Source organism: Salmo trutta, chromosome 17, assembly GCF_901001165.1.
Source record: "Salmo trutta chromosome 17, fSalTru1.1, whole genome shotgun sequence".
Lineage (NCBI taxonomy): Eukaryota > Metazoa > Chordata > Actinopteri > Salmoniformes > Salmonidae > Salmo > Salmo trutta.
The window spans coordinates 56,975,085-57,002,746 of NC_042973.1; the positions used below are offsets into that span (position 1 = coordinate 56,975,085).

Sequence of the window (27,662 nt, forward strand, 5' to 3'; positions counted from 1 at the left end):
TCTCTCTTTTCAGGGTTCACTAGATAGGCATGTTGTTGGATCGGGGCCCAGTCCCCAATGTCATGTTCTAGTACATTTGGTTTGGCACATCTGGGAATGAACTCTGATATTCTAAAAACAGGGCAACAATGTCAATATAATTGTACCAAAAAATTGTCAGTTGGTTGCATAAATAATTATGATTACTAAATGTTACATGAAATGAAAATATGAAATAGCCCCAATGTCAAAACACAGTTTTAACGTGTCCAAATCAATAACCAATACGCAGAAACAGTTTGGGATGAATTGAAAACCTAAACATAAAATGTGCTATATACACAAAACATCTGCCACAATAATCATATTACTTGTATTTTTTTTAAACAAGCACCTTGTTTTGACAAGTAGCAATAAATCACTGATATCGATTAGGGGGAAAATCAGGTTGTACGTGCTGTTGAAACTAACACAACTAAAAAAAACACATGGAAATGGGACATATATTTTACCTCACTGGTTAGAGGACAACCTGCAGAAGACAGTCAGCTACATTTAGGAGTGATACATTTAAATTTAGGGGTCACTAAACAAAGGAACACTTACTTGTCATAACTCATCGATATCATGTTGAAATCAATTGCGCGAGAGGAGGGAGATGAGGTTGCACGTCCTGTAAAATCTAACAGCTCCAAAACCACACGGAATCTGGGAATAATGTGTACATCACTGGTTAGAGGACAATTTGTAGAAAACAGCTAGCTACATTTTGATTAAAGTGAGTCACCAACATGGTAAGTGTAACACAGCTCTTTTTTTGTTAGTCACTTTTTCTTAAATCTCATAGTGTGTGTTCTCTGGTGTCGAGTCAGATTGCTAGATGTAATAAAACTCCTCCCACATTGATCACAGCTATAAGGCTTCTCTCCTGTGTGTGTTCTCTGGTGTATTGTCAGATTTCTAGATCCTGTAAAACTCTTCCCACATTGATCACACCTATAAGGTTTCTCTCCTGTGTGTATTCTCTGGTGTTGAGTCAGAGAGGCAGATGTAGTAAAACTCTTCCCACATTGATTACAGCTATAAGATTTCTCTCCTGTGTGTATTCTCTGGTGCACTGTCAGAGAGCCAGACCTACTAAAACTCTTCCCACATTGATCACAGCTATAAGATTTCTCTCCTGTGTGTATTCTCTGGTGTCGAGTCAGTGTGCTAGGTGCAGCAAAACTCTTCCCACATTGACCACAGCTATAAGATTTCTCTCCTGTGTGTGTTCTCTGGTGTAAAGTCAGAGAGCCAGACATACTAAAACCCTTCCCACATTGATCACAGCTATAAGATTTCTCTCCTGTGTGTGTTCTCTGGTGCACTGTCAGATCTCCAGATTGACCAAAACGCTTCCCACACTGATCACAGCTATAAGGTTTCTCTCCTGTGTGTGTTCTCTGGTGCACTGTCAGACCTCCAGATCGACCAAAACGCTTCCCACACTGATCACAGATATAAGATTTCTCTCCTGTGTGTGTTCTTTGGTGTAATGTCAGCTGGCCAGACTGAACAAAACTCTTCCCACATTGACCACAGCTATAAGGTTTTTCTCCTGTGTGGGTTCTGTGGTGTGATATCAGGCTGGTTGACTGAGTAAACCTCTTCCCACATTGACCACAGCTATAAGATTTCTCTCCTGTGTGTGTTCTCTGGTGTTGAGTTAGATGGCCAGATGTAGTACATCTCTTCCCACATTGAGTACAGCTATAAGGTTTCTCTCCTGTGTGAATTATCTGATGAATTTTAATGCCTGATGAGGTGAATCTCTTCCCACAGTCAGAGCAGCAGTGAGTTTTCTTCCCTGTGGATCTCTGCAGGTGTTTCTTGAGGTGTTCTGATCTGGAGAGACTCTTCTCTGCCTCGTCAGCATCATGAGGTTGTTGAGGCTCCCCAGAGGATCCAAGATAGTGAAGTATCTCTCCTGTGTGAACAACAAAGTCAGACAGATGATTTAAAGGCCCACAACAGCAGAAATCCACTGTAAAAGGTGATGCCAACAGCGTAGCCATGATGTTATGCAACAATTGATATCTGTAATGAATGTTAACATGATTTAACAATTGTCTTAAAATGAGCAAGAACATTCATATTTTGTCTTGTTTTCACATTAGTAGTAACATCTAAGATTGTAGGCTAGAAATAAGTTATTCATGTTGTTGAAACTCTAAGCAGTGTGCCAGACGACTTTTGGTCTCCAATATTGGCCCCTTTCTGTTTTTCCTAAAATTGCAGCACGAGGGCGATGCGCATGCAATTTGATTGCAGAAACTCCTCCCTGCTAATGAGGAAACCGATAGTTATGGATGTAGTATATCTGCCTGGAGCAAAAATGGTGAGCAAAGATTTTAGTTTTTCACAATGTATTCTGAATGTGAATGGGGGAAACTCAGGGGAGTAACCTCCATTTCCAGGTTGCTTATGAGTGCATTTCACACTACTTTGGATTATAATTGTAAAGCTCGCTTGAATGTCCTGCTTAATATAATGTTTGCTACAGTATTAAGAACCGAGTTAATGACAGTATCCATTTGGGTGTTGTCAATAAATTTTTAAATGTATTTTTAATTACATTTTGTTTTTCACCTTTATTTAAGCAGGTAGGCCAGTTGAGAACAAGTTCTCATTTACAACTGCGACCTGGCCAAGATAAAGCAAAGCAGTGCGACACAAACAACACAGAGTTACACATGGGATAAACAAGCATACAGTCAATAACACAATAGAAAAATCTATATACAGTTGTGCAAATGGAGTAAGGAGGTAAGGCAATAAATAGGCCACAGCAGCGAAGTAATTACAATTTAGAAAATTAACACTGGAGTGATAGATGTGCAGATGATGATGTGCAAGTAGAAATACTGGTGTGCAAAAGAGCAAAAAAGTAAATAAAAACATGGGGATGAGGTAGGCAGTTGGATGGACTATTTACAGATGGGCTGTGTACAGCTGCAGCGATCGGTAAGCTGCTCAGATAGCTGATGCTTAAAGTTAGTGAGGGAGATATATGTCTCCAACTTCAGCGATTTTTGCAATTCGTTCAAGTCATTGGCAGCAGAGAACTGGAAAGAAATGTGTCCAAAGTAGGTGTTGGCTTTGGGGATGACCAGTGAGATATACCTCTTTGAGTGCGTGCTATGGGTGGGTGTTGCTATGGTGACCTGTGAGCTTAGTGAAGGCGGCCTAGCAAAGACCTATAGATGACCTGGAGCCAGTGGGTTTGGCGACGAATATTTAGAGAAGGCCAGCCAACGAGAGCTTACAGGTCGCAGTGGTGGGTGGTATATGGGGATTTGGTGACAAAACGGATGGCACTGTGATAGACTGCATCCAGTTTGCTGAGTAGAGTGTTGGAGGCTATTTTGAAAATGACATCGCCTAAGTCAAGGATCGGCAGGAAAGTCAGTTTAACGAGGGTATGTTTGGCAGCGTGAGTGAAGGAGGCTTTGTTGCGAAATATGAAGCCGATTCTAGATTTAATTTTGGATTGGAAATGCTTAACTTCATCGGGGTAGGGGGCAGTATTTTCACGTCCGGATGAAAAGCATGCCCAGAGTAAACTGCCTGCTACTCAGGCCCAAAAGCTAGAATATGCATATAATTAGTAGATTTGGATAGAAAACACTGAAGTGTCTAAAACGGTTTGAATAATGTCTGTGAGTATAACAGAACTCATATGGCAGGCAAAACCTTAGAAAAATCCAACCAGGAAGTGTGGAAATCTGAGGTTTGTAGTTTTTCAAGTGATTGCCTATTTAACACACAATATACATCCAATATACAGTGTCTATGGGGTCATATTGCACTTCCAAAGGCTTCCACTAGATGTCAACAGTCTTTAGAACGTTGTTTCAGGGTTCTACTGTGAATGGGGAGAATAAGAGCTGATTGAGTCAGGTGTCTTATTTTAGTTACGTGCGCAGCCATGAGCACGAGCTCAGTTCTCTTTCCTTTATGAAGACAAAGGACTTGTCCGGTTGGAATATTATGGAAGATTTATGATAAAAACATCCTAAAGATTGATTCTACACATCGTTTGACGTGTTTCTACAAACTGTAATAGAACTTTTTTGACTTTTCGTCTGGACTTTAGTGCGCGCGCCTTCTGCATTTGGAATAGTGAACCTAACACGCGAACAAAATGGAGGTATTTGGACATAAACATGAACTTTATCGAACAAATGTACATGTATTGTGGAACTGGGATTCCTGGGAGTGCATTCCGATGAAAATCATCAAAGGTAAGTGAATATTTATAATGGTATTTCTGACTTCTGTTGACTCCACAACATGGCGGGTATCTGTATGGCTTGTTTTGGTGTCTGAGCGCTGTACTCAGATTATTGCAAAGTGTGCTTTCGCCGTAAAGCTTTTTTGAAATCTGACACAGCGGTTGCATTAAGGAGAAGTATATCTTTAATTCTATGCATAACAGTTGTATATTTTATCAACGTTTATGATGAGTATTTCTGTAAATTGATATGCTCATTCACCAGGGGTTTTGGAGGCAAAACATTTCTGAACATTACATGCCAATGTAAAATGGGGTTTTTGGATATAAATATGAACTTTATCGAGCAAAACATACATATATTGTGTAACATGAAGTCCTATGAGTGCCATCTGATGAAGATCATCAAAGGTTAGTGATTAATTTGAGCTGTATTTCTGGTTTTTGTGACGCCTCTCTTTGCTTGGAAAGTGGCTGTGTGGTTTTTCTTGTCTAGGTGGTGTCCTAACATAATCTAATGCTATGCTTTCGCCGTAAAGCATTTTTGAAATCGGACACTGTGGTTGGATTAATGAGAAGTGTATCTTTAAAATGGTGTATAATACTTGTATGTGTGAGAAATTTGAATTATGAGATTTTTGTTGTTTTGAATTTGGCGCCCTACTATTTCAATGGCTGTTGGCGAGGTGGGACGGTAGCGTCCCACCTACCCCAGAGAGGTTTTAACATGCCGGTACATACTGCTGTAATAACATGCAAGCAAATTGTCAGCCAAAATATTGTATAAGGTAACTTACTTGAAAAGAAATGTCTTTATTACATTGCTTAACATGTTCTTAACATTTGTCATAATTAGTTAAAGCAATGAATTTGTTTCGGCTCTCGTTGGACTTCTGGCTGCATATTTTCCGCCATTTTCTTCAAATCTGAAAATGTTGTGAAGCTACGTCCATTTCATGAAGAATTGCATTATGGGCCCTAAAGTACTGCGTGTATACGTCGTATTTTGGCGAATTTAGTACGACATCCGGGAACTTTTGGCATACTAACTACATCAACGACATCATAACCGCCATCGATAAGAGACATTACTGTGCAGCCGTATTCATCGACCTGGCCAAGGCTTTCGACTCTGTCAATCACCACATTCTTATTGGCAAAATCGACAGCCTTGGTTTCTCAAATGATGGCCTCGCCTGGTTTACCAACTACTTCTCTGATAGAGTTCAGTGTGTCAAATCGGAGGGCCTGTTGTACGGGCCTCTGGCAGTCTATGGGGGTGCCACAGGGTTCAATTCTCGGGCCGACTCTCTTCTCTGTATACATCAATGATGTCGCTCTTGCTGCTGGTGAGTCTCTGATCCACCTCTACGCAGATGACACCATTCTGTATACTTCTGGCCCCTCTTTGGACACTGTGTTAACTAACCTCCAAACGAGCTTCAATGCCATACAACTCTCCTTCCGTTGCCTCCAACTGCTCTTAAACGCAGGTAAAACTAAATGCATGCTATTCAATCGATCGCTGCCCGCACCTGCTCGCCCGTCCAGCATCACATCACAGCAGCAGGTATATCTCACTGGTCACCCCCAAAGCCAACACCTAAAATTGCGACAAGGGCGATGCGCACACAATTTGATTGCAGAAACACCTCCCTGCTAATGCAGAAACCGCTAGTTATGGATGTAGTATATCTGCCTGGAGCAAAAATGGTGAGCAAGTGGCCTAAGCTGTGCCATTAGAGATTCTGGGTTCGAGTCCAAGCTCTGTTGCAGCCGGCCGCGACCGGGAGGCCCATGGGGCGACGCACAATTGGCCCACCGTCGTCCGGGTTAGGGGAGGGTTTGGCCGGCAGGGATATCCTTGTCTCATCGCGCACTAGCAACTCATGTGGCGGGCCGGGCGCAGTGCACACTGACCAGGTCGCCAGGTGTACGGTGTTTCCTCCGACACATTGGTGCTGCTGGCTTCCGGGTTGGATGGGCATTGTGTCAAGAAGCAGCGCGGCTAGGTTGGGTTGTGTTTCAGAGGACGCATGGCTCTCGACCTTCGCCTCTCCAGTCCGTATGGGAGTTGCAGCGATGAGACAAGACTGTAAGTACCAATTGGGGAGAAAAAAGGGGTGAAAAAAATAGATCTATTTAAAAAATGGTGAGCAAAGATTAGTTTTCACAATGTATTCTGAATATTACAGCACTAGATCAGGAGTGCTACTCAAGGAAACTCACATTAAGCTCTGTGTCTATTCACTAATTCACCACCGTGGGGGAAAACTCAGGAGAGTTCTCATAGGCTGACAGCAAATATAGCCTCCATTTACTGGTTGATTATGATTATTATTATAATTTGACACTACTTTGGATTATAATTGTAAGGCTCGTTTGAATGTCCTGATTTAATATAATGTTTGTGTTATTGTCAAATGTACTACTTTATATTTAAAAACGACTTCAACCAGTAAAATGCTCATTGGTTTTCCATCAGCCTGACAATGAGGTTTTGTCCATTAAGTGTATGCCAAAATGGTCTATAATCTCACCTAACAATAACATAGACCTACTGTAGGACCCATAACTTCACCTAACAACAACATAGACCTAGGACTATAAATCATTTAATATTTCAGGTGAAACATGGAAACTAAAATGTCTTTGTCATGACATTTCATAACCGGATCACCAGATCATTTTGTGAATAATCCCACTAGGCTACTCTGTAATGTGTTGTCATTCTAAATGTCCCGAATGAAGGAAAATAGCTCTGTGTGTTGTACAATAGCCTATCCATCAAGGAACAGTTCTCTACACATTATGAGCTAAGTATCTCCGTTTCCAAACGGACTAACGAGACCCTACTGTAAATCAAGTAAACAATAACACATTATAAATATCGATTTGTTTGGGATGTTGGATCCAACGTGGAGCACAGCATAACTGCCTTTACCGGTGTAATGAATGAAGAACTACATTTGACTGGCATGCAGAAAATGATTTCCTGGATCAGCTGATGATAGTTGAACATGTGACTGTAACTAAACAGCTACAGTATTAAGTATTATGTGTAATTATTGAAGAACCGCATTAATGACAGTATCCATTTGGGAGTTGTCAATAAAGTTAAGGTGACTCTCGGTTAGAACCATTGGATTTAGTAAACTGAAATGATTTAGGATTTCTGTGCCCATGAAAACTGTTTTCCCAGCGTAATATAAGGAAACACTAAAATGTACGTAGTTAGAGAGCATTTCAGAGATCTGAATACAAAAAACTGTCCGACAGCAAGATCCAGTATTTAAGTTCAAGTTCATCATATGACAAGCTTAACGTTATGACTATAACTACTGTTCCCTGAAGGAGGGAAACTAGGTACCCAGGTCTGCCCACGTATTCTCGCATACCCCTAGAGCATCTGGTCAGCAGGGTGGTGGCACTGGAATCCTCATCTCTCCCAAGTGGACATTCTCTCTTTCTCCCCTGACCCATCTGTCTATCTCCTCATTTGAATTCCATGCTGTCACAGTTACTAGCCCTTTCAAGCTTAACATCCTTATCATTTATCGCCCTCCAGGTTCCCTTGGAGAGTTCATCAATGAGCTTGACGCCTTGATAAGTTCCTTTCCTAAGGATGGCTCACCTCTCACAGTTCTGGGTGACTTTAACCTCCCCACGTCTACCTTTGACTCATTCCTCTCTGCCTCCTTCTTTCCACTCCTCTCCTCTTTTTACCTCACCCTCTCACCTTCCCCCCCACTCACAAGGCAGGCAATACGCTTGACCTCATCTTTACTAGATGCTGTTCTTCCACTAATCTCATTGCAACTCCCCTCCAAATCTCCGACCACTACCTTGTATCCTTTTCTCTCTCGCTCTCATCCAACACTTCTCACTCTGCCCCTACTCGGATGGTATTGCGCCGTCCCAACCTTCGCTCTCTCTCTCCTCTTCCATCCTATCATCTCTTCCCTCTGCTGAAACCTTCTCCAACCTATCTCCTGATTCTGCCTCCTCAACCCTCCTCTCCTCCCTTTCTGCATCCTTTGATTTTCTCTGTCCTCTATCCTCCAGGCCGGCTCGGTCCTCCCCTCCTGCTCCGTGGCTCGACGACTCACTGCGAGCTCACAGAACAGGGCTCCGGGGCAGCCGAGCGGAAATGGAGGAAAACTCGCCTCCCTGCGGACCTGGCATCCTTTCACTCCCTCCTCTCTACATTCTCCTCTTCTGTCTCTGCTGCTAAAGCCACTTTCTACCACTCTAAATTCCAAGCATCTGCCTCTAACCCTAGGAAGCTTTTTGCTACCTTCTCCTCCCTCCTGAATCCTCCTCCCCCTCCCCCCCCCCCCCCCCCCTCCTCCCTCTCTGCGGATGACTTCGTCAACCATTTTGAAAAGAAGGTTGACGATATCCGATCCTCGTTTGCTAAGTCAAACGACACTGCTGGTCCTGCTCACACTGCCCTACCCTGTGCTTTGACCTCTTTCTCCCCTCTCTCTCCAGATGAAATCTTGTGTCTTGTGACGGCCGGCCGCCCAACAACCTGCCCACTTGACCCTACCCCCTCCTCTCTTCTCCAGACCATTTCCGGAGACCTTCTCCCCTACCTCACCTCGCTCATCAACTCATCCTTGACCGCTGGCTACGTCCCTTCCGTCTTCAAGAGAGCGAGAGTTGCACCCCTTCTGAAAAAACCTACACTCAATCCCTCCCATGTCAACAACTACAGACCAGTATCCCTTCTTTCTTTTCTTTCCAAAACTCTTGAACGTGCCGTCCTTGGCCAGCTCTCCTGCTATCTCTCTCAGAATGACCTTCTTGATCCTAATCAGTCAGGTTTCAAGACTGGGCATTCAACTGAGACTGCTCTTCTCTGTGTCACGGAGGCTCTCCGCACTGCTAAAGCTAACTCTCTCTCCTCTGCTCTCATCCTTCTAGACCTATCTGCTGCCTTTGATACTGTGAACCATCAGATCCTCCTCTCCACACTCTCCGAGTTGGGCATCTCCGGCGCGGCCCACGCTTGGATTGCGTCCTACCTGACAGGTCGCTCCTACCAGGTGGCGTGGCGAGAATCTGTCTCCGCACCACGCGCTCTCACCACTGGTGTCCCCCAGGGCTCTGTTCTAGGCCCTCTCCTATTCTCGCTATACACCAAGTCACTTGGCTCTGTCATATCCTCACATGGTCTCTCCTATCATTGCTATGCAGACGACACACAATTAATCTTCTCCTTTCCCCCTTCTGATAACCAGGCGGCGAATCGCATCTCTGCATGCCTGGCAGACATATCAGTGTGGATGACGGATCACCACCTCAAGCTGAACCGCTGCAAGACGGAGCTGCTCTTCCTCCCGGGGAAGGACTGCCCGTTCCATGATCTCGCCATCACGGTTGACAACTCCCTTGTGTCCTCCTCCCAGAGTGCTAAGAACCTTGGCGTGATCCTGGACAACACCCTGTCGTTCTCCACTAACATCAAGGCGGTGACCCGATCCTGTAGGTTCATGCTCTACAACATTCGCAGAGTACGACCCTGCCTCACACAGGAAGCGACGCAGGTCCTAATCCAGGCACTTGTCATCTCCCGTCTGGATTACTGCAACTCGCTGTTGGCTGGGCTCCCTGCCTGTGCCATTAAACCCCTACAACTCATCCAGAACGCCGCAGCCCGTCTGGTGTTCAACCTTCCCAAGTTCTCTCACGTCACCCCGCTCCTCCGCTCTCTCCACTGGCTTCCAGTTGAAGCTCGCATCCGCTACAAGACCATGGTGCTTGCCTACGGAGCTGTGAGGGGAACGGCACCTCCATACCTTCAGGCTCTGATCAGGCCCTACACCCAAACAAGGGCACTGCGTTCATCCACCTCTGGCCTGCTGGCCCCCCTACCTCTGAGGAAGCACGGTTCCCGCTCAGCCCAGTCCAAACTGTTCGCTGCTCTGGCACCCCAATGGTGGAACAAGCTCCCTCACGACGCCAGGACAGCGGAGTCAATCACCACCTTCCGGAGACACCTGAAACCCCTCCTCTTTAAGGAATACCTGGGATAGGATAAAGTAATCCTTCTAACCCCCCCCCCCCTTAAAATATTTAGATGCACTATTGTAAAGTGGTTGTTCCACTGGATATCATAAGGTGAATGCACCAATTTGTAAGTCGCTCTGGATAAGAGCGTCTGCTAAATGACTTAAATGTAATGTAATGTAAATGTACAACATACTATTAAATCCACTGGCTTACTGGTGTTCTTCCATGCCATCCATGGGAGGGGTGCGTCACTTGAGTGGGTTGAGTCACTGACGTTGTCTTCCTGTCTGGGTTGGCGCCCCCCCTTGGGCTGTGCCGTGGCGGAGATCTTTGTGGGCTATACTCGGCCTTGTCCCGGGATGGTATGTTGGTGGTTGGAGATATCCCTCCAGTGGTGTGGAGGCTGAGCTTTGGCAAAGTGGGTGGGGTAATATCCTACCTATTTGGCCCTGTCCGGGGGTTTCATCGGATGGGGCCACAGTGTCTCCTGACCCCTCCTGTCTCAGCCTCCAGTATTTATGCTGCAGTAGTTTATGTGTCGGGGGGCTAGGGTCAGTCTGTCACATCTGGAGTATTTCTCTTGTCTTTTCCGGTGTCCTGTGTGAATTTAAATATGCTCTCTCTAATTCTCTCTTTCGGAGGACCTGAGCCCTAGGACCATGCCTCAGGACTACCTGGCTTGATGACTCCTTGCTGTCCCCAGTTCACCTGGCCATGCTGCTGCTCCAGTTCAAACTATTCTGCCTGCAGCTATGGAACCCTGACCTGTTCACCGGACGTGCTACCTGTCCCAGACCTGTTGTCCTAGACCTGCTGGAACCCTGACCTATTCACCGGACGTGCTACCTGTCCCAGACCTGCTGTTTTCAACTCTCTAGAGAGCAGGAGCGGTAGAGATACTCTCAAAGATCGGCTATGAAAAAGCCAACTGACACTCTTGTGTTACTGACTTGTTGCACCCTCGACAACTACTATGATTATTATTATTTGACAATGCTGGTCATTTATGAACATTTGAACATCTAGGCCATGTGCTGTTATAATCTCCACCCGGCACAGCCAGAAGAGGACTGGCCACCCCTCATAGCCTGGTTCCTCTCTAGGTTTCTTCCTAGGTTTTGGCCTTTCTCGGGAGTTTTTGCTAGCCACCGTGCTTCTACACCTGCATTGCTTGCTGTTTGGGGTTTTAGGCTGGGTTTCTGTACAGCACTTTGTGATATCAGCTGATGTACGAAGGGCTATATAAATACATTTGATTTGATTTGTGACTATAATTACTGTTCCCTGAAGGAGGGAAACTAGGTACAACATACTATTAAATCCACACCTCGCTGGAAGCCCCGCATTCCACAGGTGATGAGCGTGAGACTCGGATATATTCCTTAAATGATTTAATCCTTAAATTTAATACCTCACTTCACCGACCCAGGAAGTGGCGGAGCCAAACAGGTGTTGTAACTCGTTCATAACTGGCACGCAGATCGGTAGAAATGGTAAGATAAATTGGCACTTCAAACGGAAATGGAAAAAGTTTGCCTATTTTACCGGAAACTCCAGGAGCATAACATCAGAATTAACGAAGGCCAGCAGCAGGTGGGGAATTGGTTATTTTCTTCTGGTTATATTGACCTCTGGCTTCCTCAAGTCATTTGTGTGTGTTAATTATTTAATCAAACGCTCGAAGCATCAGTTCAGTTCAAGTTCTGCACATACAGTTGATTTTATTAAACACACGGGGTGTGTCTATATGAACAAATACACGTCATAACATTTCAACCAATCAATTGGTAGAAAGAAAATACTATTTAAAAAAAAAAATCTGTCCTAGAACATACAACATACATGCATTCAGACCCCTTCCCTTTTTACACATTTTTATTATAAAATTGATTATTTATTTTTTAATTATCAATTTTCAGACAATACCTTATAAAGACATCACAATACCCCATAAAAGTGAGAGAAAAAAAGTTTAGAAATGCTTGTATATATATATATATATATATATATATATATATATATATATATATATATATATATATCTCTAGGTCATGCCAGTAGGCAGGTTGTAACTCTCTAGGTCATGCCAGTAGGCTACAGTAGGTTGTATCTCTCTAGGTCATGCCAGTAGGCTACAGCAGGTTGTAACTCTCTGGGTCATGCCAGTAGGTTACAGTAGGTTGTAACTCTCTAGGTCATGCCAGTAGGTTATAGTAGGTTGTATCTCTCTAGGTCATGCCAGTAGGTTACAGTAGGTTGTAACTCTCTAGGTCATGCCAGTAGGTTATAGTAGGTTGTATCTCTCTAGGTCATGCCAGTAGGTTATATCTCTCTAGGTCATGCCAGTAGGTTACAGTAGGTTGTAACTCTCTAGGTCATGCCAGTAGGCTACAGTAGGTTGTATCTCTCTAGGTCATGCCAGTAGGCTACAGCAGGTTGTAACTCTCTAGGTCATGCCAGTAGGCTACAGCAGGTTGTATTTCTCTAGGTCATGCCAGTAGGTTACAGTAGGTTGTATCTCTCTAGGTCATGCCAGTAGGATACATCTCTCTAGGTCATGCCAGTAGGTTACATCTCTCTAGGTCATGCCAGTAGACTACAGTAGGTTGCATCTCTCTAGGTCATGCCAGTAGGTTACAGTAGGTTGTATCTCTCTAGGTCATGCCAGCAGGCTACATCTCTCTAGGTCATGCCAGTAGGTTACAGTAGGTTGTATCTCTCTAGGTCATGCCAGTAGACTACAGTAGGTTGTATCTCTCTAGGTCATGCCAGTAGGTTACAATAGGTTGTAACTCTCTAGGTCATGCCAGTAGGCTACAGTAGGTTGTATCTCTCTAGGTCATGCCAGTAGGCTACAGTAGGTTGTAACTCTCTAGGTCATGCCAGTAGGTTACAGTAGCTTGTAACTCTCTAGGTCATGCCAGTAGGTTACAGTAGGTTGTAACTCTCAAGGTCATGCCAGTAAGCTACAGTAGGTTGTAACTCTCTAGGTCATGCCAGTAGGCTACAGTTGGTTGTAACTCTCTAGGTCATGCCAGTAGGCTACAGTTGGTTGTATCTCTCTAGGTCATGCCAGTAGACTACAGTAGGTTGTATCTCTCTAGGTCATGCCAGTAGGTTACAGTAGGTTGTAACTCTCTAGGTCATGCCAGTAGGTTACAGTAGGTTGTAACTCTCTAGGTCATGCCAGTAGGCTACAGTTGGTTGTAACTCTCTAGGTCATGCCAGTAGGATACAGTAGGTTGTATCTCTCTAGGTCATGCCAGTTGGTTGTATCTCTCTAGGTCATGCCAGTAGGTTACAGTAGGTTGTAACTCTCTAGGTCATGCCAGTAGGCTACAGTAGGTTGTATCTCTCTAGGTCATGCCAGTAGCCTACAGTAGGTTGTATCTCTCTAGGTCATGCCAGTAGGTTACAGTAGGTTGTATCTCTCTAGGTCATGCCAGTAGGTTGTATCTCTCTAGGTCATGCCAGTAGGTTACAGTAGGTTGTAACTCTCTAGGTCATGCCAGTAGGTTACAGTAGGTTGTAACTCCCTAGGTCATGCCAGTATGTTACAACTCTCTAGGTCATGCCAGTAGACTACAGTTGGTTGTATCTCTCTAGGTCATGCCAGTAGGTTGTATCTCTCTAGGTCATGCCAGTAGGTTACAGTAGGTTGTAACTCTCTAGGTCATGCCAGTAGGCTACAGTAGGTTGTATCTCTCTAGGTCATGCCAGTAGGTTACAGTAGGTTGTATCTCTCTAGGTCATGCCAGTAGGTTGTATCTCTCTAGGTCATGCCAGTAGGTTACAGTAGGTTGTAACTCTCTAGGTCATGCCAGTAGGTTACAGTAGGTTGTAACTCTCTAGGTCATGCCAGTAGGTTACAGTAGGTTGTACCTCTCTAGGTCATGCCAGTAGGCTACAGTAGGTTGTAACTCTCTAGGTCATGCCAGTAGGTTACAGTAGGTTGTAACTCTCTAGGTCATGCCAGTAGGTTACAGTAGGTTGTAACTCTCTAGGTCATGCCAGTAGGTTACAGTAGGTTGTACCTCTCTAGGTCATGCCAGTAGGTTACAGTAGGTTGTAACTCTCTAGGTCATGCCAGTAGGTTATAGTAGGTTGTATCTCTCTAGGTCATGCCAGTAGGTTACAGTAGGTTGTAACTCTCTAGGTCATGCCAGTAGGTTATAGTAGGTTGTATCTCTCTAGGTCATGCCAGTAGGTTATAGTAGGTTGTATCTCTCTAGGTCATGCCAGTAGGTTACAGTAGGTTGTAACTCTCTAGGTCATGCCAGTAGGCTACAGTAGGTTGTATCTCTCTAGGTCATGCCAGTAGGCTACAGCAGGTTGTAACTCTCTAGGTCATGCCAGTAGGCTACAGCAGGTTGTATTTCTCTAGGTCATGCCAGTAGGTTACAGTAGGTTGTATCTCTCTAGGTCATGCCAGTAGGATACATCTCTCTAGGTCATGCCAGTAGGTTACATCTCTCTAGGTCATGCCAGTAGACTACAGTAGGTTGCATCTCTCTAGGTCATGCCAGTAGGTTACAGTAGGTTGTATCTCTCTAGGTCATGCCAGCAGGCTACATCTCTCTAGGTCATGCCAGTAGGTTACAGTAGGTTGTATCTCTCTAGGTCATGCCAGTAGACTACAGTAGGTTGTATCTCTCTAGGTCATGCCAGTAGGTTACAATAGGTTGTAACTCTCTAGGTCATGCCAGTAGGCTACAGTAGGTTGTATCTCTCTAGGTCATGCCAGTAGGCTACAGTAGGTTGTAACTCTCTAGGTCATGCCAGTAGGTTACAGTAGCTTGTAACTCTCTAGGTCATGCCAGTAGGTTACAGTAGGTTGTAACTCTCAAGGTCATGCCAGTAAGCTACAGTAGGTTGTAACTCTCTAGGTCATGCCAGTAGGCTACAGTTGGTTGTAACTCTCTAGGTCATGCCAGTAGGCTACAGTTGGTTGTATCTCTCTAGGTCATGCCAGTAGACTACAGTAGGTTGTATCTCTCTAGGTCATGCCAGTAGGTTACAGTAGGTTGTAACTCTCTAGGTCATGCCAGTAGGTTACAGTAGGTTGTAACTCTCTAGGTCATGCCAGTAGGCTACAGTTGGTTGTAACTCTCTAGGTCATGCCAGTAGGATACAGTAGGTTGTATCTCTCTAGGTCATGCCAGTTGGTTGTATCTCTCTAGGTCATGCCAGTAGCCTACAGTAGGTTGTATCTCTCTAGGTCATGCCAGTAGGTTACAGTAGGTTGTATCTCTCTAGGTCATGCCAGTAGGTTGTATCTCTCTAGGTCATGCCATTAGGTTACAGTAGGTTGTAACTCTCTAGGTCATGCCAGTAGGTTACAGTAGGTTGTAACTCCCTAGGTCATGCCAGTATGTTACAACTCTCTAGGTCATGCCAGTAGACTACAGTTGGTTGTATCTCTCTAGGTCATGCCAGTAGGTTGTATCTCTCCAGGTCATGCCAGTAGGTTACAGTAGGTTGTAACTCTCTAGGTCATGCCAGTAGGCTACAGTAGGTTGTATCTCTCTAGGTCATGCCAGTAGGTTACAGTAGGTTGTATCTCTCTAGGTCATGCCAGTAGGTTGTATCTCTCTAGGTCATGCCAGTAGGTTACAGTAGGTTGTAACTCTCTAGGTCATGCCAGTAGGTTACAGTAGGTTGTAACTCTCTAGGTCATGCCAGTAGGTTACAGTAGGTTGTACCTCTCTAGGTCATGCCAGTAGGCTACAGTAGGTTGTAACTCTCTAGGTCATGCCAGTAGGTTACAGTAGGTTGTAACTCTCTAGGTCATGCCAGTAGGTTACAGTAGGTTGTAACTCTCTAGGTCATGCCAGTAGGTTACAGTAGGTTGTACCTCTCTAGGTCATGCCAGTAGGTTACAGTAGGTTGTAACTCTCTAGGTCATGCCAGTAGGTTACAGTAGGTTGTAACTCTCTAGGTCATGCCAGTAGGTTACAGTAGGTTGTACCTCTCTAGGTCATGCCAGTAGGTTACAGTAGGTTGTACCTCTCTAGGTCATGCCAGTAGGTTACAGTAGGTTGTATCTCTCTAGGTCATGCCAGTAGGCTACAGTAGGTTGTAACTCTCTAGGTCATGCCAGTAGGTTACAGTAGGATGTATCCAAGTGGAAACAATTATCAACCCAATGTAGAAAGTGTTGAATTTGGTCAACAACAAAATGAATGGCTTATTTGCTACGTGAGGTTTACTTGATCTAACAGAAGTTTCGTAATGATTAAGTTGTTATGTGGACACGTGACATACCGACAACTTTGATAAAACACTATAGGAGTTGTCTCCAGATCGCTATGCATATTCATGCTAGTAGCTTAGCATCTCTCTCCATTGAATACAGGCGGTTGACGTCAACAACCCTCATAGAATATAAACAATAGATTACAATAATAAGATGTATCCACCAATCCAAAGACAGGATAGGTGGGAGATAGACAACCCACAGTGCAGCTTTGTGGACAACGACTCCCCTTGTCAGGACGGAGAGACATCTTGTCAGTATATCCATAATCTTTGGTGTAGCCAACCCAACTCTCACATGGCTCTATTGGGGGGAACGGTGTGTAGTAAAACATCACTACATTAAAATCACTACATGCCGTGACCCCCAGTCTGCGGTCAGCAGATAGACCCTCCTCAAATATATATGTTAAGTCACTTTTTGGAAACGGAACGGAGAAAACAAGGGGTAGCTTGTTCTCTACGTCGTCTGATTATAGACATATCAGTCATCATCCCAGGGCCCTCCGTTGAAGAGGTATTGACGAGCCAACTCCGAATATCCTAAGTTAAAAACTAATTGAAGGCGGTACTTACTGGTGTTACTCAGATCTCCTGTCTCCTCCTCTTCATCTTCCAATGTGACAATAATCTCTCCTTCCTTCTTCACTCCAAAAACAGCATCATCCTCTTCTTCCTCTTGTTTAACTGAAACGTCTTTCTCTTCTTCTTTCACTGTAACAGCCTCACCCTCTACTTCTTGTTTTACTGTAACATCCTCCTCTTCCTTCTCCTCTTTCACGACAATGTTCAGCCCCAGAGCTTCTTTCTCCGTCCAGCAGACCTCCTTTTCTTTAACAGGAGGGGAGTAGTTTAGGGAGCTCATTTTCGGGGATGTTAGCTAGCTAGCTATCATTAGCGACTAGGCTAATGCTAACTTAACCAGCCAGCTACTATAGCTGACTAATAAACAATAACGTAATATTAAATTAAATAGGTTAACAAGTAGATACGACAGAAGTGTGTCTAAAACACAGTAGGTAATATACACCGAAAGCGTATAAACAGCTTGAATCTTTCGGCTATGTTGGCTAGCAAGCTACCGAGGTGGTTGACGAGCTGTTTATGAAGAACCGTCCACTAGATTATACGTCACGCTGCAGCATCGCCTGAAAGACGCACATCGCCGTCTGCTGACTGGAGGGAAACGCAGTTGAGGATCACATTTTATTTACGGACAAAGATTATTTTACATGGATTTAATTAAATAATACTATTATATTGAGACATACAAAGACAGGAATGTGTTGATTGATTAGTGAGAATAAAACATGTTTATTACAGCACATTTTTAAGGTAGTTTCATTCAGTCAAACTAAATCTGAATAAGTAGCCAGCTACTGTCGGTCTATTATGCTCCTACATGGTGTAACAGTACATCATGTAGATGTATATAATGAACAGACTAGGTCTATACTGCTCCTACATGGTGTAACAATACATCATGTAGATGTATATAATGAACGGACTATGTCTATACTGCTCCTACATGGTGTAACAATACATCATGTAGATGTATATAATGAACAGACTAGGTCTATACTGCTCCTACATGGTGTAACAATACATCATGTAGATGTATATAATGAACAGACTAGGTCTATACTGCTCCTACATGGTGTAACAATACATCATGTAGATGTATATAATGAACAGACTAGGTCTATACTGCTCCTACATGGTGTAACAATACATCATGTAGATGTATATAATGAACAGACTAGGTCTATACTGCTCCTACATGGTGTAACAATACATCATGTAGATGTATATAATGAACAGACTAGGTCTATACTGCTCCTACATGATGTAACAAATGTTTGGGGTCACTTAGAAATGTCCTTGTTTTTGAAAGAAAGTCAAAAAATTTTGGCCATTAAAATAATATCAAATTCATCAGAAATACAGTGTAGACATTGTTAATGTTGTAAATGACTATTGTAGCTGTAAACGGCTGATTATTAATGGAATATCTACATAGGTGTACAGAGGATCATTATCAGCAAGCATCACTCCTGTGTTCCAATGGCACGTTGTGTTAGCTAATCCAAGTTTATCATTTTAAAAGGCTAATTGATCATTAGAAAACCCTTTTGCAATTATGTTAGCACAGCTGAAAACTCTTACCCAATCACATCCCCTTTCCCTTGGTTTAAAAGTATCCCAATCAGTTCTCTCTTTTGTTTTTCAACTACATGTCCCTTTGTCCGTTATCCTGTGAGTTTTGTTATGGTGTTTGACTGTTTGTTTGTTGGTGGGAAAAGGGGGTACCAAGACAAGTCGCCCATGGGCATACACTACCCTTGGGTAAATATTATACATACATACACTACCCCTGGGGTAAATACTGTCTAAGAACACTAGTTAGAACTGGGCGGACCACCCACTGTATTTTATTGGTTACTGAGCTAGCTGTTGTTTAAGCAGGTAGACTAGCTTAGGGGTGTTTTTGAATACTTATTTCTTTCCTTAGGGGTCCAGCTCAGCCCCTTTTCCCGCCCTCCTTTAAAAATAAACCTGAAGTGTTTGACGGTAAATTTAAGTTGTCTGTGGTTTTTGTTCTCACTGTTCCTTTTCACTGTTATAATTTGCGTGAGATATGTTATGGGTCTTGTTTCCATCCCCCCCCTAGACTGCAGGGCAAAAGGGATTTGTAACAACAACTAATTGATTAGTTATGTTTGGGAATAGCATTGTATGACTGTGATATGAGAGTTGTGTGACTGCAATATGGGAGTTGTGTCTTAATCTGAAGTTTGGATAGAAACATAGAGATCTGTAGTTCCTCTCAGAGATCTGGACTGTCAAAATAGCAGGATGATGTCCTCACCCCAGCCTCGCCTCTCTACCTCTGCTAGTCCTTGGATTATCTTGTCTATATCCATTCCATGGACTTGATTCATTTCTGAGAAGATAATTTGCACACATTTGTATGCTAATAGATTTCAGTTTGTATTGACTGCTATGTAGGTTAAATGTACACTTCTAATGCAGCTGTCCTACAACATATCTGTACCTTCTTCTTGATCGCAATTGCATAGTGTCCATGTTCTGTCCTATAAAAATGTTTCAAAGGAAGAGAGAATGTGTCAAAGAATAGTCTTACAAGCATTAATATATATTAAATAAATATTGAAAGATAAATGGCATCAACATACAATGTAATGTAAAATAGAAGAACATATGGAGAAAGCACTAGCCAATACAGTACTGCCATACAGTAACAGTACTGTCATACAGGCCTAATATCACATTTCAAGATATCTTTGTACACAAATTGTTCAATATTTTCTCAGGCTGACTTGAAAGATTTATACGCAACATTTTGGTCCGTGGCAAAACTGTGTTTGGATTCTGAAGGGCATTAATACAAAAGAGGTAGTCTAGACACTGTATTAATACCAAATCAAATGTATTTATATAGTCCTTCTTACATCAGCTGATATCTCAAAGTGCTGTACAGAAACCCAGCCTAAAACCCCAAACAGCAAGCAATGCATGTGTAGAAGCACGGTGGCTAGGGAAAAACTCCCTAGAAAGGCCAAAACCTAGGTAGAAACCTAGAGAGGAACCAGGCTATGAGGGGTGGCCAGTCCTCTTCTGGCTGTGCCAGGTAGAGATTATAACAGCACATGGCCAAGATGTTCAAATGTTCATAAATGACCAGCATGGTCAAATAATAATAATCATAGTAGTTGTCGAGGGTGCAACAAGTTAGCAACTCAAGAGTAAGTGACAGTTGGCTTATTCATAGCCGATCTTTGAGAGTATCTCTACCGCTCCTGCTGTCTCTAGAGAGATGAAAACAGCAGGTCTGGGACAGGTAGCACGTCCGGTGAACAGGTCAGGGTTCCAGCAGGTCTGGGACAGCAGGTCTGGGACAGGTAGCATGTCCAGTGAACAGGTCAGGGTTCCATAGCCGCAGGCAGAACAGTTGAAACTGGAGCAGCAGCACGGCCAGGTGGACTGGGGACAGCAAGGAGTCATCATGCCAGGTAGTCCTGAGGCATGGTCCTAGGGCTCAGGTCCTCCGAGAGAGAGAAAGATAGAAAGAAAGAGAGAAAGAGAGAATTAGAGAGAGCATATTTAAATTCACACAGGACACCAGATAAGACAAGAGAAATACTCCAGATGTAACAGACTGACCCTAGCCCCCCGACACATAAACTACTGCAGCATAAATACTGGAGGCTGAGACAGGAGGGGTCAGGAGACACTGTGGCCCCATCCGATGAAACCCCTGGACAGGGCCAAACAGGCAGGATATAACCCCACCCACTTTGCCAAAGCACCCCTCCCAGGGACGTCATGGAAGAAAACCAGTAAGCCAGTGACTCAGCCCCTGTATTAGGGTTAGAGGCATAATACCATTATGCATTTGAATCCCATCTACAGCTACCATCTAAGATATTAATTTCCCTCCACAAGGGGGCGTACATGTAACGTTTCCTAAATGGGATAGCATTGTACATGTAACGTTTTCAAAATGGGATGGTATTGTACATATAATGTTTCCAAAATGGGACAGTATTGTACATGTAACGTTTCCAAAATGGGATAGTATTGTCCATGTAACGTTTCCAAAATGGGATAGTATTGTACATGTAACGTTTCCAAAATGGGATAGTATTGTACATGTAACGTTATGCCCCCTTGTGAGTTAATAGTATTGCATGCTGTAGCAGGCTATATAAAGAGGAAGACCTCCATTGACGATTCAGTTCGTTGTAACATCTCGTCTGGACAGGTCACCGTCCTTAGTTAGTTAGTTAGTTAGTTAACAAAGCTAACGTTAGCTAGTTCATTATCACAAAAGTGAGAACTGCTCTAGATTGGAAACTTACGTTAATGAGTGTAAAGCCACGTTGGCTTTATGGAAACGATATACAATATATGGTAAAGAATATAGTTGAGGAAATAATCCAAACCTAGTTGTGCCTAGTTAGGACATAAGGTACTGTACTGTAGCTCATACAACGCCGACGGTCAATCCCGGCTTTCTAATATTTACGTTAATTAGCTATAGTTACGTTATTGAAGATATTCACAGAAAACCATCATTGTCTTCGTTATTCATTATTAGTATGTTATATTATTATAATAAATTATTTCGATACATATTCAGAGCCAAACATCAACCCAACTTAACCTTTTTAACTGTTGTCGCATCCAAACTTGTCACCATTGTTTTCAGTTGTAATTGCGAAGTTCCCGGAAGAAGTCCAGCAACAACAGAGGTTCCTCGATGAACCCACCTTCTAACAAGTTCTTTGAAGAACCTTTTGGGGCTGTTTTTCATTGACCAAGAACCCTACGGTTCTTAGGGGATCTGAGAACAACTCCAGTTGAACCCTTCATTTTTAGAGTGTAGTCGGCTCTATTTACTCTCAGATTCAAACATGATGATTAGTATCAACGATCAAGTCAGCTGCTGCTGCTCCAATACAGTATGAGGTGAGACGGTGAACTGATGTTGAACTGGGCAGTCAGCTGCTGCTGCTCCAATACAGTATGAGGTGAGACGGTGAACTGATGTTGAACTGGGCAGTCAGCTGCTGCTGCTCCAATACAGTATGAGGTGAGACGGTGAACTGATGTTGAACTGGGCAGTCAGTCATTCATTCTGTACTATGAGTCTGGTCTATCATTGTTGGAATTGAAAAAGCTTACTGCACATTGTGGTGGAAATTCTAACCAATAAGGAGAGACTTTGTCATTTCTTCAAACAATCAACCTTTATTTGATAAGAATTGCAATAATGTAGCTGGTCAGCCCTACACTCTGAGGTGGAAGGCCGAGAGCTCGATGACACAAGGAGTTCAGAAGCCTTATATAGTCAAACTATCTTGTGCATATAGAAAACACGTGATCTTGGTATGTGTACGTGTGTGGAGAACGAGACACAGACTAACTGGGAATTGGTTGTCTCGTTCTGTAGCAACAACTAGTTATTCTAGTTTTCTAGTGAGGTGTCAAAACAACAGGAAATCACTCTAGACACAGTTCCTCTGAAGTAGATCAACGGTTCCCTGAATTGGGCCAAGCGCCTTTGGCCTGTCTGCCCAGAGGGTGTGTGGTTGCACACCTATACGTCTGTCGGATGGGTGTGTCTAGAGCTACTCCAGCAATAAATCAGATCCAGCCTGAACTGTGTGATGTAGTAGAGAGTTGTAGTTTCTCTAGAGATAAATCAGACCCAGACTGAACTGTGTGATGTAGTAGAGAGTTGTAGTTTCTCTAGAGATAAATCAGACCCAGACTGAACTGTGTGATGTTGTAGTTTCTCTAGAGATAAATCAGACCCAGCCTGAACTGTGTGATGTAGTAGGGAGTTGTAGTTTCTCTAGAGATAAATCAGATCCAGACAGAACTGTGTGATGTAGTAGGGAGTTGTAGTTTCTCTAAAGATAAATCAGATCCAGACAGAACTGTGTGATGTAGTAGTGAGATGTAGTTTCTCTAGAGATAAATCAGATCCAGCCTGAACTGTGTGATGTAGTAGGGAGTTGTAGTTTCTCTAGAGATAAATCAGACCCAGACTGAACTTTGTGATATAGTGGAGTGGTAGTTTCTCTAGAGATTAATCAGACCCAGACTGAACTGTGTGATGTAGTAGGGAGTTGTAGTTTCTCTAGAGATGAATCAGATCCAGCCTGAACTGTGTGATGTAGTAGGGAGTTGTAGTTTCTCTAGAGATAAATCAGACCCAGACTGAACTGTGTGATGTAGTAGAGTTGCAGTTTCCAACAGGCCAATATTCTACATAGTTTAGCACATAAAATGTAATTAACTACAATGACCATAATTCATTGCCTTGTCTGTGTTTCTTTTACACCTGCTTTGTAAGAGAGAAAGAAGAATGCACGATGGTCAATGCTATCCGGGATCCTTGGGACATCTCTACCCTAAACCCTAACCTTAACTCCTACCTTAACCATTTTAAATGTCAACTTCAACAGGCTAGGGACGTCCCAAGGATGTATCTCTACCTGAAAATATATGATCTAAGTGATTGATAGTTGGTATTCAGCAGTCATAAAGCCTAAATTACTTTAATGAACTGCTAAAAAAGTGATTTTGTCAGACAGCATAGACAGCAGCTCTACACTTTATTGACTGACTGATCCATTCATCCTTCCATCCCTCCTCAGCCTTCCTCTCCTCTGAAGACCCAGTGAGGGTGGAGCTCAGTCAGAGAGCTGTTGAGGGACTGGTTAGGAAGAACACTTCTACAGCCAGAGAGGTGAGAGGTCACACATGGTTTAGATGTTAAATATTTATGTTCCCTTAGCGGTTCATCACGTCAGCAAACGGGAATATGTTCCATCATCTATGTTTATTACATTAGTGCAAATTGTCCACTGATATTGGTGTAATTTCTCACCCCTCTTGGCTGTATGAAAGTTTCCCCTCAGGCACACACATTTGTTCTTTGATATTATGAAGGTAATTTGTGTCGAATGTATTTTTTCCCCACTCATTCACCCCATCTCTTTACATTGCTTATGCATATTCGGTGGCCTGACTGCATCCAGACTATTTCAAAGGCCCATCCTGGTAGATCTGAACCTAATGCAGCTTGGAGTGATCGGATGACAGAAGTCACATTTAAGTGCCAGGTGTAACTGAGGCTGTAGATGCTCCATATCCATTACTTTGAGTGTTTTATATAATATGACTAAATGTGTTTCTGTGTTGCAGGGGCAGTCAAGAAATGGAACAGCAAGGCCACAGGACATGACATAAGCAGAGCTGTGGGAGACCACCTCAAGCCCCTGGTAGAGCCGGGGGTGGTGTTTACCACTCCACCACACCTTCAACAGGCTTGAAAAGTTGGATTGATACTGTTTTTCATACTTGGAGAGACCAGGAGTCTGTTGATTGGTCAGTCATTGGGTTCATTAGTTTTGCAATATGTTCAAATCAAATCAAGCTTTATTTATACAGCACATTTCAGACATGGATGCAACACAATGGCTTCACAGGAAAAAACAATGAAAATAAAAAGAAATACTTAGTACACAAACATAAGAGGATAAAAAAACAGAAGACTAACAACTGAAAGACCAATGAGCATTCTAAGGAAATGCCATTGATTACAATATTAATTGGATGCAATATCCAACCCAAAATATAACCTTGTTTCTTAGGAGGGGCTCTGATAGACACTATGGGGGTGTCCACTGAAAGTTGACTAGTAACAACAACTGGGACATAAAAGACACCCACTATGGAGACCCACTAAATCTGCCCAAGAAGAGGAAAACAAAATAAAAACCCACACCAAACTTAAAGACAGGAAGCAAACCAAAAAGGTGGCGCAACTATAGGTGTTGACTCTCGACATGTATCAAGACAACTGGAGCACTGGGCCAGACACTCTTAAATAGAACCTGGACCAGCTCAGGTGAAACACCTTCCCACTAACCAGATGGACAAGCCAGCACAGGTGTAACACATACTGACTAACGAGGTGACACCAATCAGTGCGTCCTACGTGCTAAGGAGCTAGACGTGCTAAGGAGCTAGACGTGCTAAGGAGCTAGACGTGCTAAGGAGCTAGACGTGCTAAGGAGCTAGACGTGCTGGTTGTTCCACTGGATATCATAAGGTGAATGCACCAATTTGTAAGTCGCTCACGATAAGAGTGTCTGCTAAATGACGTAAATGTCTAAAGTCCAACCTCAAAACATAAATGGAAAAACCAAAGCCTGTAACACCTTCCCCCTTAAGATAACAAATATATCCTAGATTTTTTTTGGACAAGTTTGCTCACCACCAACAGAAAACAACTTCCATTTCACATTATAATCAACTACAATGCTTCACCTTGTACAATATAAACATGGTGTCTACTGGCTGTCAATAATTAAAAACAGGAAAAAACAAATTTCTAAATATATATTTTTCTACAATCTTAATTTTTGAAAAACTCACTAGTTTCTAGAACTCTCGTCCCCTTGGAATGAGCCCAAACAAAACCCATCTCCAATACAGAAAAACATGCAGTCAAAATAAATTGTGATCCATGGTAACGCACTGGCTAAACACAAAACACATCTTTTTGACTGCCCACCCTTGAGACAATCAGAAACCAAGTTGTCCTTACCACAGACATGCCTGATTTCAAGAGGAAACTCCTGCAATATCCATAGTAACTTTCCACCTCACTGCAGAGCTTCTTTCTCTTTTCAGGGTTCACTAGATAGGCATGTTGTTGGAACGGGGCCCAGTCCCCAATGTCATGCTCTAGTACATTTGGATTGGCACATCTGAAAATAAACCCTGATATTATAAAAGCAGGGCAACAATGTCAATATAATTGTACCTGAAAATTGTCAGTTGGTTGCATAAATAATTATGATCACTAAATGTTACATGAATTGTAAATATGAAATATCAAAACCAAATGTACACCCCTTTGTTAATTTTGATTTGGCAATAATTAACTTAATGGTGATGGAATAATAAAACATGACAGTTTTGACAGACCTGCAGAAGTCAGTCAGCTACATTTGGGAGTTATGAATTTAAATGTAGGGGTCGCTAAACAAAGGAAGCAACACTTATTTGTCATCATTCATCAATTTTTCCTCCTCCTGAGGCTAATATCCATATCATGTTGAAATCAATAGAACAGGGGACAAATGTTTAGGGTTCTACATTGTGACATCATTAAAATACTCCTTCTACAATGTTAAAACATTCTACATTGTGACATTATTTCATTGATATCATGAAACAAGTCCTTCATGTATTTTCTGATATTTGATCAGAGATCTTTTATCAGATTATCTCTGGTCACAGCCATGAGATTTCTCTCCTGTGTGTGTTCTCTGGTGTTTCTTCAGTTCGCCAGATTGAACAAAACTCGTCCCACATTGAGTACAGCTATAAGATTTCTCTCCTCTGTGTCTTCTCTGGTGTATCTTCAGATGGCTAGATGTAAAAAAAAAACTTCCCACATTGAGTACAGCTATAGGGTTTCTCTCCTGTGTGTATTCTCTGGTGTATCTTCAGATGGCTAGATGTAAAAAAAAACTTCCCACATTGAGTACAGCTATAGGGTTTCTCTCCTGTGTGTGTTCTCTGGTGAAGAGTCACACTGCTCGACCTAGTAAAACTCTTCCCACATTCATCACAGCTATATGGTTTCTCTCCTGTGTGTGTTCTCTGGTGTGATGTCAGGCTGCTGAGCTGAGTAAAACTCTTCCCACATTGATCACAGATATAAGGTTTCTCTCCTGTGTGTGTTCTCTGGTGTAATATCAGGCTGGTTGAATGAGTTAAATGCTTCCCACATTGAGTACAGCTACAGGGTTTCTCTCCTGTGTGTGTTCTCTGGTGAAGAGTCACACTGCTCGACCTAGTAAAACTCTTCCCACATTCATCACAGCTAAAAGGTTTCTCTCCTGTGTGTATTCTCTTGTGCGATATCAGGCTGCTTTGGTGAGTAAAACTCTTCCCACATTGATCACAGCTATAAGGTTTCTCTCCTGTGTGTATTCTCTGGTGTGATATCAGGTGGCTTAGCTGAGTAAAACTCTTCCCACATTGATCACAGCTATAAGGTTTCTCTCCTGTGTGTGTTCTTTGGTGCATCTTCAGATGGCTAGATTTATCAAAACTCTTCCCACATTGAGTACAGCAATAAGGTTTCTCTACTGTGTGGCTTCTCTGATGAATTTTAATGCCTGCTGATGAGGTGAATCTCTTCCCACAGTCAGAGCGGTGAATTATCTTCCCTGTGGGTCTCTGCTGGTGTTTTTTGAGGAGTTCTGATCTAGAGAGACTCTTCTCTGCCTCGTCAGCATCATGAGGTTGTTGAGGCTCCCCAGAGGATCCACGATAGTCACGTCTCTCTCCTGTGTGAACAACAAAGTCATACAGATGGTTAAAGGCCCACAACAGCAGAAATCCACTGTAAAAGGTGATGCCAACAGCGTAGCCATGATGTTGTACAACAATTGACGTCTGTAATGAATGTAATGATTATTTGACATTTGTCTTAAAATGAGCAACAATAGTCATATTTTGTCTTGTTTTCACATTAGTAGTAACATCTAAGATTGTAGCCCCTTTCTGTGTTTGCTGG

At 43.0% G+C, this 27,662-nt stretch overlaps 1 protein-coding gene across 1 annotated transcript; it reads right to left on the minus strand.

The window, feature by feature from the left end:
* Positions 1-803: 803 nt before the first annotated feature.
* On the minus strand, positions 804-27,241 carry LOC115151390 (zinc finger protein 271-like; the record flags this gene model as incomplete). The annotated part of the gene is made up of 3 exons (XM_029695297.1): positions 804-1,608; positions 23,108-23,115; positions 26,513-27,241. Coding segments are annotated over 3 exons (1,542 nt in total), but the record flags the coding sequence as incomplete, so codon positions are not given.
* Positions 27,242-27,662: the final 421 nt, after the last annotated feature.